The sequence below is a fragment of the Hyperoodon ampullatus genome (genome assembly GCF_949752795.1).
Source record: "Hyperoodon ampullatus genome assembly, chromosome: X".
Taxonomy (NCBI): domain Eukaryota; kingdom Metazoa; phylum Chordata; class Mammalia; order Artiodactyla; family Ziphiidae; genus Hyperoodon; species Hyperoodon ampullatus.
The window spans coordinates 40321439-40336317 of record NC_136913.1 but is presented as its reverse complement, the minus strand read 5'-3'; the positions used below and the strand labels follow the sequence as shown (position 1 = coordinate 40336317).

The window sequence follows — 14879 nt, the reverse complement described above, 5'->3', positions numbered from 1 at the left end:
CAATTAACTTTGCATTTGAAAATGCTGACAAATTCTGTTAAATATCAGGTTTTGATAGGAAGGACATGAGACATATCGACAAAGCAAGAAGAGACCCCTTTGTTACCTGCACTGTGTACTTTTCAGTCTCCTACAGTATGTTACTCTTCGGCCCTTTTCCGTGGCACAAAACTGGAAGCATAGAATGTTAATAAAGCTGCAAACCACTGATGTTTAGGTATTGTAAATAATTTGAGTTTCTAATCCAAATTGAAGTATCCAAATAATTTAATTGAAATAGTCATCACTTTGATGAAACATTTTCCAAGTGAATTACCTGGGAAGGGAGATGAAATATTTTGATCATTTCATGGCATTAGGCTTTAGTCTACCATTAGTAAGGTGCACCATGCTATGCTTATTCATCCAAAGGAGACTCCCTGAGCCAAAATACTACGGATCCTACACCATTTAGAGGTAACAAATGAGATGATCTTATCAAGGGCCTGTCAGGGACACATAGGGGCTGCCTCTGAAGTTGCCAAATGATCATTGGTGAAATAGTAACTGATCCTGCATGTTAAACTCAAGTTTAATTAGCTTTTTAAAAGTACGAAGTCATTATAAGCTTGTTTCTAAATTAGTTGCAAAAATTAAATATCTGTTTAAGAGAAAACTTGATATTTTAAGATTCTTCTATTTAGGTGGAGAGCAGAATGTTTTAAGACACTTTGCATCAATCAGTGTATAGATTACTGCATTTTTAACATTTCCTTTTTGGTCCATGGGTGGTGGCTAAGAGTTCAGGTTTGGGGCTGAACCCTGACCCTGCCACTTACTAATTGTATAATCTATGGCAAGTCAGTGAATGTCTGCAAACCTCCATTTTTTTCTTTTTAAAATGAGGATGATAATAACTCTCAGCACTGTGGTGAAAATCCGATAGCGTTATGTATGAAATGTTATTTCTTCACACAGCAAAGCAATCCTCAATGCTTTATGATGGTGGCTGCTATTACTGTGGGTTTTTTTTTTTTTTTAGCCTTTATTCCATTGTGTCAGGAAATGATTGCCTGTTTCAACTGTGCCAATTACATTGTCTAGTGTTCTTAGGGCAAATGTAATTCTGCTACTTTATGATTTTTTTTTCACAATAGTATTGCATTTTAAAATTCCCAGACTTCCCAGAGAATGTACCATCTCTCATATTTTTGTTCTATGGCAAAATGTGTTAAAAGTTCCAAATGGGGCTCCCCTGGTGGCGCAGTGGTTAGGAATCCCCCTGCCAATGCAGGGGACACGGGTTTGAGCCCTGGTCCGGGAAGATCCCACATGCCGAGGAGCAGCTAAGCCCATGTGCCACAACTACTCAGCCTGCGCTCTGGAGCCCGCAAGCCACAAGTACTGAGCCCACGTGCCACAACTACTGAAGCCCGCACGCCTAGAGCCCGTGCTCTGCAACAAGAGAAGCCACCGCAACGAGAAGCCCACGCACCGCAAGGGAGAGTGGCCCCCGCTCGCCACAACTAGAGAAAGCCCTTGCCCAGCAACAAAGACCCAACTCAGCCAAAAATAAACAAATAGATAAATTTATTTTAAAAAAGAGTTCCAAATGACTGACATAAACATGAACTCTTGGGAAACAACCCTGTTGTAAGCTGGAGCATTTCTGGATTCTTAGTTATTTGCTTACTCTTTGATCAATCAAACCATTAGTCCTTTTGCCAGTCATCACTAAGGAATCCCTTGAGATCTTAACAATCTTTTTTTATTTTATTTATAAAAAAGTTTTATTGAAGTATAGTCGATTTAGAATGTTGTGTTGATTTGGAATGTTGTGTTAATTTCTGCTGTCCACCAAAGTGATTCCGTTATACATATATATACATTCTTTTTTAAATATTCTTTTCCATTATGGTTTATCATAGGATATTGAATATAGTTCTCTGTGCTATACAGTAGGACCTTGTTTATACATCTTAACAATCTTAATCAGCTCCGGGCCAGACTCCAACTCCTCAGTTTCTTCTTCAGTTTCCTAAAATTCCCTCCTTCTAAACTTGCAGGGACTTTCTTAAGCCATTGGTATTTGCGTCCATTATTTTTCAAATCAGTTTTTGTCAGTTGATATCCAACAAGCATGCGTGAGACAAGTTGTGAGGTATTTCTAACAACATATTCTCGTATTGCCCTATTTAAAGATATTTTTGTAATTTCTGTTTATGCCTTTTTAAGGCACATGAGCATAAAGAACTCTATTCAATGATTTGATAAGACCCTGGCTTGTTTTAGTAAATGTTTCTGTTTAGCATCAGATACTATTGGGTAACTGCACTTACCCAGTAGTACCTTTTATGGAATATAAAACGCTAGTGTATATGAGTGATGTTGTGTTTCGTTCTGAGCCCTTTTGTTTAAGCCTCAACATGCTCAGCAAGGGTATCTGAATTCCATGATAGCACCTGTTACTAAGGCTGAATGTTATTTCATATTTCATTTGTTGAACTGATGCTTGATAAGAGAAACGGCATTGAATTGTCTGCAATTTTGACTCTAAACAGAAAGGTTTTCTCTCTCTCTTTGTTTTTTCCTTATAAAGGTAAAATTAGGAAACGAGTTAAAAATCCAATCCCTGTATTTCTAAATTAGGGTTCTGCAGTGCTTGTGCACATTGCTCGCGGGGCTGTGGACTGCGGCACCCATCACCCCACCACCAACTGGAAGTCCCGGCCTTGCACCCAAGGACAGGGATCGGAAGATGGATTAACTCAAATAATGAAATTTCACATCAGCCTCTTTATTTATTTTTTAATTAATTTATTTTATTTATTTTTGGCTGCGTTGGGTCTTTGTTGCTGCGCACAGGCTTTCTCTAGTTGTGGCGAGTGGGGGCTGCTCTTCGTTTCGGTGCGCGAGCTCTCATGGCGGTGGCTTCTCTTGTTGCGGAGCATGGGCTCTAGAGTGCAGGCTCAGTAGTTGTGGTGTGTGGGCTCAGTAGTTGTGGCTCACGGGCTCTAGAGTGCAGGCTCAGTAGTTGTGGTGCATGGGCTTAGTTGCTACACGGCATGTGGGATCTTCCCGGACCAGGGCTCGAATCCATGTCCCCTGCATTGGCAGGTGGATTCTCAACCACCGTGCCACCAGGGAAGCCCCACATCAGCCTCTTTAAAAAAAAAAGAAAAGGTTTCTTCTTTTAGGGCAGTTCAGAGAGGGCGAATGAAGCCTCGGCTTTTCATTGTGGCTTTTATAGTAGGCTCATATCTTATGTTCCATGGATTCTTATCAAACCACAAGATACAAGTGTGTGTGTTTTTTTTTAGAATATTCTACTTATTTAATGTGTATGTATTTATTTATTTATTTTGGCTGCTCTGGGTCTTAGTTGTGACACGTGGTATCGTTGCTGTGGCATGCGGACTTCTTAGTTGCGGCATGCATGTGGTATCTAGTTCCCCAATCAGGGATGGAACCCGGGCCCCCTGCATTGGGAGCGCAGAGTCTTACCCACTGGACCACCAGGGAGGTCCCTACAAATGTGTTTTAAAAACACATTGGGGGCTTCCCTGGTGGCGCAGTGGTTGAGAGTCCGCCCGCCGATGCAGGGGACACGGGTTCGTGCCCCGGTCTGGGAGGATCTCACGTGCCGCGGAGCGGCTGGGCCCCGTGAGCCATGGCCGTTGAGCCTGCGCGTCCGGAGCCTGTGCTCCGCAACGGGAGAGGCCACAACAGTGAGAGGCCCGCGTACCGCAAAAAACAACAACAACAACAAAAAAAAAACACATTGGTCCAAACAAAGTGAAAAGTATCTTTTGAAATGTAATCTCTCCCTGAAGCAAAAATTGAGAGATGCGATCTATGAAAAGGATGGCTCTGAGGCCCCGTGAAAAGCAATACTCGTAATGGTTATAGAAACGGACACTGGAACGAAACTGCCCGGCTCTGCTGCTGACTCGTTATGTGACTTTGGACACTTTGTGCTTCAGTTTGCCCAGCCATAAAATGGGAATATCAATAGTACCTTTCACTGAATTCACTGAATTCTCACAGCATTAAAAATATACATTAAAACACTTAGACTAGCATCTCAAATGTTGTGAGCACTATATGAATATTAGCTATTTTTATGGGAATCATTTTTTTTCACAATAGTGTGATCTAAAAGTCCCAGAACTATTATTTTTAAAAGATGGGATAGAAACTGTTTCATTTATCTGTAAGGCACAGCATCTAGTCATTTCCTTGATTTTGTTTGGTCTCATAAAGCAAACGAGTAAGGTGTTTGGAACTGAGCAAATTCAGTTCATTGTGGTAAGAGCACCGGAGTTCTCTTGTCTGAGAAAACTCTTACAAAACTCTGTAAGTTAAAGATACAGAATTTTAAGATTTGTGAGGTCAAAAACTACATTCAGGATGTACTTATACCAAAAACTACATATTCGAACTCTACGCTAAGCTTTATACTTTATCAAAACTCACTGAACTCATTGGGTAAGGTTTATTGTATGTAAATGTACCTCAATAAAACTTTTTTCTTTTTTAAGTTGAACTCATGATGGTGGGAATGTAGTAGGCATACAATAAATATTTTTGACTACATGAATAATTAAATGAATGAATGAATGAATGGAGTCATTTCATTCTTCAGTGATGGATCATATGGGGAATTAGGACAATTAAGTGGGTTGAATCTTATGTCCTTGGTTTTGAAACTTTACATCAACTTCTAAAAGTTCGGTTTTAATAGTAAAGCTTAGGTCCTTTCACAGGTCCTTTCACATGTTTTGAAGGCCGACTCTACCCCCCCACTCCCCAATTTACCAGATTTCCAGATTTGCCTTGAGAATGGAGTCAGTGGCTCCATTTTGTCCTGTGTCTGCTGGGGCTTATACATTTCTCTTTTGTGTGGCCTTGTGTTTTCTTTCATGTTTTCAGACACATAATCATGTAATTTAGTCTTTAAAGATAGACATTTTGATATAGTGACCAAAGAAGTTTCTAAGATTTGAGACCTTTACCAAAAATGAAATCCCTTTTATTCTTTCTAGAAATAGCAGTGGGTTTCCCAGGCTTGGACTCTGGGTCTCTATTGAGAAACCCTAGCCACCTGTAAGTTGAATAACTTGAGCATGATGATAAGCCATGTGTATGAGCTAACATGGACTTTTCTCATTGGCTGTTAACATGAGGAGCTGATCTGGAGTCCCTGTAGTGTTTGATTCTGATTTTTTCTTGTATTTTCTCCTAGGTATGGCAGCAGCCAAACTCCTGCATGACTCTGGCCTGAATGTGATTGTTCTGGAAGCCCGGGACCGTGTGGGAGGCAGGACTTACACCATCAGGGTAAGACAATAATGATGGGCTGGAGAAACGTGACACTGAAGCTGAGTTTCTTGTTTCTTTCTGAAAGTCTTGAACTTCATTTGACTCTTTTTAAGAGAGTGAAAATTACTCTCCACAGCCTCTCAATTTGCTTCCTTTTCAATCCTTTTCTTCTGTCCTTTTTCTCACCTCATGATACTTGGCACTTGCTCAATAAATGATTGCACCAGTAATTAGGTGTTTGAAATACATTAGTGAATAAAACAAAGACCACTGCCCTTGTGAAATGTATGTTCCCTTTTTTTTTAGTCGGAGAACTATATAGTCAACAAACAAACAAAAACAGAAAAGGAGGACCTGCTCTGGTGTCCCTGACTATTAGGAATCCAGTTATGTTTGGACATGTTCAAACATAGGGAGTTTTTCTAGTCACTCTTTTTCAAAGGTTGGTCCTTAGTTGTTTCAAGTGAAGCTAATTCATAACCATATAGAAAACTTTCTACTGAACATAAGAGCAGTTTCAAAGGTTTGAATTAGGACCAAATATTCCCTAATGCTATCTTTCAAATGTCTGGATGAGCAAACCACAAAGGAAGTGGTCATCTCCTGGATGGACTTAGAGTTTATCATACTAGGTGAAGAAAGTCACACAAAGAAAGACAAATATCATATGATATCACTTATATGCAGAATCTTAAAACAATGATACAAATGAACTTACAGAACAGAAATAGACTCACAAACGTAGAAGACAAATTTATGGTTACCAAAGGAGATAGAGGGGGGAGGGATAAATTAGGAGTTTGGGATTAACAGATACACACTACCATATATAACATAGATAACCAACAAGGACCTACTGTATAGCACAGGGAACTATATTAAACATTTTGTAATAACCTATAATGGAAAAGAATCTGAAAAAGAATATATATGTATATATACACATATATACATATATAAAAAATTGAATCACTTTGCTACACACCTGAAACATTGTAAATCAACTATACTTCAATGAAAAAAAAAAGAAAAGAAGTGGTCATTTCCTTTCTCACTTTTCCTCTCTAGTATTAGGTGCCTCAGAATTAGCCTGAGATACTAAGTAAAGAGAAATTCATCAATAATTCACAGCTTACAAATCTAAGCCACTAAAACCCAAAGCATGTTGTGGTATGTATTGAGAATGATGGGGTTCAGAAGTCTCTTGCCTATTTCAAGGTCAATCAATTTTGCTTTACATTAAGGAATGATTCAATAACTGTTAAGTTGCATGACTGAAGTAGAGTTGCTAACAGAATCCAGTTTACTATGGATACACCGCAACGTGTGTCTAGAACCTATGAAATGCCAATTTGCTTATTTCAGGGCTGTCTTTTTTTTAATCTTACGAATAACATTTTCACATATATTTATTTTTTTTCCATGGGAAAACAGAACCAAAAAGTTAAATATGTGGACCTTGGAGGATCTTATGTTGGCCCAACTCAGAATCGTATCTTAAGATTATCCAAGGAGCTAGGATTGGAGACCTACAAAGTGAATGAAGTAGAGCGTCTGATTCACTATGTAAAGGTAAGCCTGGACCAGCCTTTGAAGGATTTGAAGATTTCTCTATGGGTGTTTTCCATATATGAATTCCAGATCCTCCCCTCAGACAATCTCCTTCATCCTTGAATGATGCATATGTATTTTATAAGTATATTTCAACCATTCTGAGAATTTTTTTTTTTACTGTTATCTAAAGGAGAATTCTAAACCCATTTGGGAAGGTTATTGTTGAAGTGGTATTGCCCATTTGGTAAAAAGTTTAACAAAACCAATAGAGAAAAAAACACTTGTGATTGATTTATTAAATACCTCTATTAAAATAACTGGGGCTCTTTCATGTGATACAAAAACCTGTGTATAGTTTTACTAATGCTGCCCTAGACTTCACATTATAGAGTATTTGCAATATGTCTAATGTAATATTTTGAAATTTGGTCATTATGTCCTATATATAGGCTAAACTCACTCTCTTAGAGATTTACATAAAAGTAAGTCAAGTCTCAAATTCCATCTTTCATGGGGAAGCTCCATTGATCCCCCCAAATTCCTGTGAGTTTACTGGGTTTCAATTCCCATGAACATTTGTGGCTCAGGGTTCTTGCTTCCATGATACTTATGCTCATTCACATTCATGGCTGGTGACTCTCTTCTTTCCTTTGTTCTATGTCAACCTGGGTTCAAATTCATCTCTTTCTGTTGATTTTCTTCGGACCACCCCAAGCATTTTTGTACAGCAAAATTGAAGTTTTGAACAGTGTGGGTAAGGGGTTCAATTGCAAAAACATAAACAACTTAGAATTGAATACTGGACGTTCTAATTGTAATAAGCTCTTCAAACAGTGTGCCCTGGGGATTTCTCACTGGCCACATTTCTCTGTGGATTCCAGTCTCCCACCATGTTTCTGCCTTTAGACTCTTCTGGCATCTCCCTGATCCTTGTTTTCCCAGCATCATTTTCTTGGTCCACAATGTCACTGATGTTCTCTGACAAGCAGAGTCACCTACCCTGGACCCCACTCTGAAGTCCCACGGAAGGACTGGCAGAGGTTTTGAATTTCAGTCTTTCCTCTCTCTTCCTCACTTGCCTCTGTAAGTGGAAGCGAGCAGTATAGAGCCAAGTTCCTCACCAGAAGAAATCATCCCCTTAGGAGACAGAAGAACTCGCAACAGTCAGTTTTGATATACATAACAGTGTTGACACCTGGATATTATTTGTGGGTCATAATATCAAGAAAGACAAATAATAGACTGTACATTGTGAATCATTTAATAAAACAGGAAATAAACATCTATCTGATTTGGTATAATGCGGGTAACATTTATACATAAATGTTTTGGTTGATGTTCAGATTTTGTTTTATGAGCCTTTTCACCTGCTTCCCTATTTGTCTAGTGGAAAAAGAGACATATGAATTAGAAATGAAAATGTAGCGTGGTGATAGAGTGTGATTTGTTGAACATCCATCAGCAACACTTAGTAAACATTCTTCATTGTGTTCCTCGCTTTTTATACGTAGCTCATCTTGACTGATTTCTTCTGTCTTTCTTGTCCTAACATTTAAGACTTGCAGAGACTGAATTCCCAGAACACTAGGATCTCTTTTAGGTTTCTCCCGACAAAGGAGATGACTAGAAATTATATTCACTTTTCTGTCTGTGTGTGGGCAGGGTTTCTTGGCAGTCAGGACGCTTTGTTTATCTGGAAATCTTACGGCCGACATTATGTTCCTTGTTTGAAAGAGATTGCTTATAGTTATCAACTGTGGAAACGATGTAATACTTGAATTTTTCAGAGTGATGACCGACTAATGCTGCTTTCTTAAGGTATTTCATATAATCCACGTGCAGCTAAGAAAATAGAATTAAGCAGTATCTCTGACTTGATACAGAATAAATATATATGCCAACATTGCTTTGCATGAAATTCAAAATAAATGTTATTGCTTTTGAATTATTACAAAAGGAAAGCATGTTTATTGTAAAAATATAATAGGAAAATGTGGTAGAGAAAAACAATTAAAAAACCCCTCCAGGGCTTCCCTGGTGGCGCAGTGGTTGAGAGTCCGCCTGCCGATGCAGGGGACACGGGTTTGTGCCCCGGTCTGGGAAGATCCCACATGCCGCGGAGCGGCTGGGCCCGTGAGCCATGGCTGCTGAGCCTGCGCGTCCAGAGCCTGTGCTTCGCAACGGGAGAGGCCACAACAATGAGAGGCCCACATACCGCAAAAAAAAAAAAAAAAAAAAAAACCCCTCCAATAATCCTATCTAGAGAAAATCACTCTAAAATATTCTTTTGGTACCTAGATTTTCATGTTCCTATATTGCTATTTTCTGACTTCTGTACATGTTTGATATACTTACTTACTCTAATTAATTCTCATCCTGACACGATTGAAACAATAATGAATTTATGAAACAAAGGTTTTTTTCAGTCTTGATAATGGTGCTAATTTGACCTCCTTGTGGCTGTATCCAATGAAGCGCTACACGATAATAAATAATAGTAAAGACCTTAGAGCTAAGAAGTCTAAATATTTGTTCTCCACCATCATCACCTCCATGTCTTTGCTCATATGTCATTTTTCTGATTTTGAACCTGTAAAAAGCATCTCAGATGACTCCATCCGTTTCTGGGATTACTGAGCAGAACTCTGATAGCTGATCTGCTACTACATGCCAAAGAATGTAGTTCAGAAAGTTGTCTTCTCTGTCATGGTAGGCAGTACTTTGGCCATTTGGACATTACTCTCTATTACCTATTTCAATAACTACTCTTCCCAAGTGCAAATACTGTTCCCAAGTGGTTCATGCAAATATCTAGTATATTTCTGCCTTGTTTCTTCAGCGGACCTGCATGTATTTCTCAACCCAAAGCCTGAGAATATCAAGAGTATCAAGTGTGTTACTTCTCATATTGTCAGATCCTGCAATCCAAATCAGCCTGCTCAAGGACTCTGTTTTTTTTCAATTTCTTACGTGGTCGTTAAAAGAAGACAGAGTTTTACATGCAGCCTTAATAACATTAAGCTAGGGAATTTGGATATGATGGTTGGAATTGAAACTGGTGAACTGGAGCTACTCACAAAATGGGGCAGGGGGGTGCTACAGCAGCCCATGATAGGATAGCTATCCAAAGGAAGGGTGTGTTTCCCAAGAAACGGACTCCCAGTATCACCAGTTCTCTGATAGTTCTGGAAGAAATGGTCTGTTGACAGATGGGATGTGCTCATGCTGGGCCCATAACAAGCATGCATCAACCCCTGGTGTGCTGTGATGTGCAGGGCGTTTTGCTGTCTGCCTCTGATCTGCCAGAAATGTTTCTACTGAGTGGCATTCATTTTTAGTACTACAGTAGATCTGTCTTATGTCACTAAAATGTGGTTTTCCAAAACCTTGTTTGTGATTCAAAGATGTGATACCGAGCTATATTGGGATTTAATTATCAGTGGGAAAAGTGATCGCTTCACCTCAAATCTATATAATTTAGAAGGTGTTTTCTGCACCTCTCAAATCAGTGATGCAGTCCTTCGTGCTTAACAATTATCGTGAAACATCTGCAGAAGTTTTTAATCTGTTTCACAAATCGTCATGCTAATTTCTGCTAGGATAGTTTAGAAGGCAGCTGTTTACATGCCTTGAAAGTGACTTGTGAAAAATGTTCCATTTTAGGGACTATCTCATAATTAAAAAGAAAAGATAAAAAATATAAACCTCTTGGGCTTCCCTGGTGGTGCAGTGGTTGAGAGTCCGCCTGCCGATGCAGGGGACACGGGTTTGTGCTCCGGTCCGGGAAGATCCCACATGCCGCGGAGCGACTGGGCCCGTGAGCCATGGCCGCTGAGCCTTCGCGTCCGGAGCCTGTGCTCCGCAACGGGAGAGGCCACAACAGTGAGAGGCCCGCATACCGCAAAAAAAAAAAAAAGAAAAGAAAAGAAAAGAAAAGCGTACAGTGGAAACTAGATCTCTAATGATAAGACCAGTTGAGTGATCTGCTTGGAAGAGATCACTGTCACTCAGTGTTGGGGAACAGCAACAAAACTAGAGGCGAAATGTTGAAAAAGAAAATATTCAAATTTTAATTACATTTGGCGAATGTAAACTGTCCTATGGTGTGGGACCTCAGCATCTCCCAGAAATCAGCAGACCGGGAGTGCCCAGTCCTCTTCAGACTCTTAGTATCCCCTTCTGCATGCCTCTCCCTCCAATCCTGTTAATCCAGAGAAGCCTGGATCAAAGTCCAGGGTGTACTTGCTTCTCTCACAATGACAGAAGAATCCAGAAACAGGTTAGACAAAATCTTGTATTTCATCCAGGAACAGCTGCCCCTTTCACATGAATGTCACACATGCCACACAGAGCTCACTGGTTCCGAGAGTCTGCCCGAGCTGAGATGGGCTTCCTGAACTTTCTCTTCCACACCCACCCCCATTCCATTTCATTTATTTGTTGGAAACATATATGTCTTATCATCATGGGAAACTTTTCCCCCAGATGTGTAGAATAGTCATTTTCTCTTCAGCAAGTGAAACCCATTTGTTTAGTGATCATTCTGAAGCTTGTGTTAGTTATTCTGGAAACCAAAGTACTCATTTGTGTTCTTTAGAAAATAAAGACAGATTTTCGGCATGTAATAATTTGCTGAAAATGATGCTTTCAGTGACTGGATGTGGAGCAATATTAGGGGATATGAGATGAACTTATTCTAAGCCTTCAAGGTTTCCTTTTAGAATTTAAAATATGATAAAATCAGTAAACATATTCTCTGTGTACAAATACACACGCACACACATCTGGATAAACTTAACAAAAACTAGAGTTGTGGGTAACAGAGTTAGTTTTAAATTATACTGGAGGTGGAGGGTAGAGCATGTATAGAGTTCAGTTATGATGGTGAAATTCATGAAAGGAAACAAGCCTGTAGCTTAAATCCTGTGTGAAATTTTATATGACATCTATACGATGTCATCAAGGGGTATGGCCAAGTAGTCCAAAGGAGATGCAACAACATGGGCCCAGCTCATCAGAGGATGGTGACTAATAAATGTGATCATGTAACAGGTGAAAGCTTCAGCAGCCTGTAGGGATTGACAGGAAGTACAAGATGACCTAAAATGTGTTAGCCTAACTCGCCACACCCTCACAGAGCCCACGCCTTTCTTTTGGCCTCTGCTGCAACCAGTAAATAATAACAATGGTAACGTTACTCTGGTATGGACATCTAGAACCTTCCAAGTGCTTTCACACTTATGTCTTATTTGGACCTCACAAACGTGAGTCCCAAATAACTGGAAATTATTTGGCTGTGAACTAGAAGTTTTGTTCCCATTTAACAGGTAAGAATGTAAAGGCTAAAGAGATTAATCGCATATGGCAGGAAGCGATGGAGTCAGAGCATGAACTGAGGCGCCAAGAATACACATTGAAGAGCTCGCTGTCCCCTGGATGGGAGGGTTTCTGTCATTTCCTTCCGAGCCCCAGCACCTAGCTTGCCCCGCTTCCTTCCTGCCAAACTTACCCTCTCACTTCTTGGAAAAACCCTGTTAAAGATCCACCTTTCCTTAAAATGTTCTGCAATTGACTCCAGTGATTCCACTGACTCCTTCCCAAGTCCTGTCTCCTCCTCACTTTCTTGATCACATTTTGTAATTTACAGTTATTTGTACTTTAAGATTATGCACCACACACACACACAACTTATTTCATTTATATTTGACTTTCTTGGATTCTTTTTTTTTATACTTTCACATAAAGAAGGTTTTTAGGTTTGCCTTTTCACTTATAAATATTTCACAAGTATTTTCTAATGTCATTAAAAGTTCTCTGTAGATACGATTTTAATATTCTGTCACAAGGACATTCTGTAATATGGTGGATATTTTGCCAGTCGGTTACTGTTAAGCTTCTACACTCTATTCAAATTGTCTAACATGTAATGCACATCTAATATAGGTGACTACTGTGCAGGGCACAGGGCTAAGTTATTGAATTTGAGACAATTTGGGGTGAAGTCGGTGTGGGATTTGTGGGATCAAAGATTTTTCTTTTAATATGAAAAGAAATAACAAAAAAAGGAAAAGTGACTAAATAAAATAAAGCAAAAAAAAAAATCCCATGGCACAATTAAACCAGGAAAAGACAGCAGCCATAGATCATAAAATTTGAGAATTCATGACAAGAAAGGGTTTCCAATCCTGGCTCTTCAATCCCAGAGCTACACCATTGCTGAAAGCAAACATGTTACAAAGTAAAAAATCACTAACAGGGCTTCCCTGGTGGCGCAGTGGTTGAGAGTCCACCTGCCGATGCAGGGGACACAGGTTCGTGCCCCGGTCCAGGAACATCCCACATGCCGCGGAGCGGCTGGGACCGTGAGCCATGGCCGCTGAGCCTGTGCGTCCGGAGCCTGTGCTCCGCAACGGGAGAGGCCATAACAGTGAGAGGCCCGCGTACTGCAAAAAAAAAAAAAAAAAAAACCCACAACTCCAACAGTTTCTCTTAGAGCTTCAAGGTTGGTAAGTCTGCCTTTCCCAATCATCCAGGCGACAGTTTTGCCAGTGCTTTACCACTTTCTCTACCTTTCAATCCTGTGCCATTTCTTTTCTGGGCACCTGCACCCTGCCCACTAAGCTAATGGCACACAATTTAAAATTTTGTCGTAGCATCACTCCACTTCAAGGTATCATTAAATGATGATTCCAAATAAAGAACTCAGGAATAATGGATCAGCTTGGATGAAATTGGCGCTAAACATTAAATACGTTTAAATAAAGATTTAAACAAAGAATTGGAAGAATTACGACGCTAGTAAAGAATGTACTACAGACCTTTTTTAAAAAAAGCCTTTATATGGTAAAAAATTATATAATCTATAAAATCAGAATGTGGAGAAGGTGAGAAGGGAAGAGGTATAAGAAAGGTGAGGGCTACTGAAATCTTCCTTCATAGCATGAAATCAGTATATACCAAAATTATACTTGTAGCTAATAAAAAAACAAAGGTTCAAATCTCTTAATGATTTTTATGATCTTTTGACTTTATGCTACAGGGCTCTTTCTCTTGGGTTATGCAACATTTATTTGAAGTTTAGCTCTTCCTTCAGTTCCTTCAGTTTATGTTTCTTCCATTAAATTTAAGTACATTTATGTCAGTGAAAACAACAAATATGATTTGATTCTCAGATGCTCGTATTTCTTTCTTTGCCCTTTCTTTCCTCCTTCCTTTCTTCCTTTTTTGTTTCCTTCCTCTTTCTCTCAGTCATCCATTCGTTCGCTTGTCCATCCATATCAACCATCCATCCATCCAGCCAGCCATCCAGCCAGCCAGCCAGCCATCTTTCTATATTGTAGACGCTTACACAGAAGTCTGGAATGTAATGTTATAGCTATTTTTTTAACCTGAATGGTACGATTTGAGGTAATTTGTTGCCTTCTTCATTGTATTTTTGAGTACTGCTTGAACTTTTTATGAAGAGCTCCTCATTTTTATTTTAAAAAATGCAATTAGAAAAAAAGACTCTAATTTTTTTCATATTCTTTTCCATTATAGTTTATAACAAGATATTGAATATAGTTTCCTGTGCTATACAGTAGGACCTTGTTGGTTATCCATTTTGTATCTAGTAATGTGTATTTGCTAATCCCAAACTCCTGATTTATCCCTCTCCACCCCTTTCCCCTTAGGTAATGATAAGTTTGTTTTCTATGCACAGACTCTACTTTTGATAGTTTATGGTCTATGAGAAGAGGTTAGGCCCAGTGTTTCCAGCAGATATCTGTGATTCTCACCTGCCTAGGCAGCAGTCTCCTGGGTGACATATCTATTAACAATAACCAAACTGCTTCCAGCCAGGCTTAGTGACTGAGCTTTGACCCTTTGAGTGTAGACAGTCTAGATCCCAAAGCAGCTGTTTGAATGCAAACCCTCAAAGACTCTTATCCTGGTATTACTGGGCCACAGAATTTTCGCAGTGTCTGCTACAGACACACACACACACTTCATCACTGACTTTTTTGGTGACCTTGGCCATGTTA

General features: G+C 39.5%; 1 protein-coding gene across 1 annotated transcript in view; it reads left to right on the top strand.

The window, feature by feature from the left end:
- MAOB (monoamine oxidase B) overlaps positions 1-14879 on the top strand; it is a gene marked incomplete at its 3' end in the record, with an annotated part of 102085 nt that overhangs the window by 33748 nt on the left and 53458 nt on the right. The window contains exons 2-3 of the mRNA XM_079727917.1: positions 5225-5319; positions 6736-6873. Of these exons, the coding sequence (XP_079584043.1) occupies positions 5225-5319; positions 6736-6873 (233 nt within the window). The remainder of the gene's footprint in view (positions 1-5224; positions 5320-6735; positions 6874-14879) is intronic.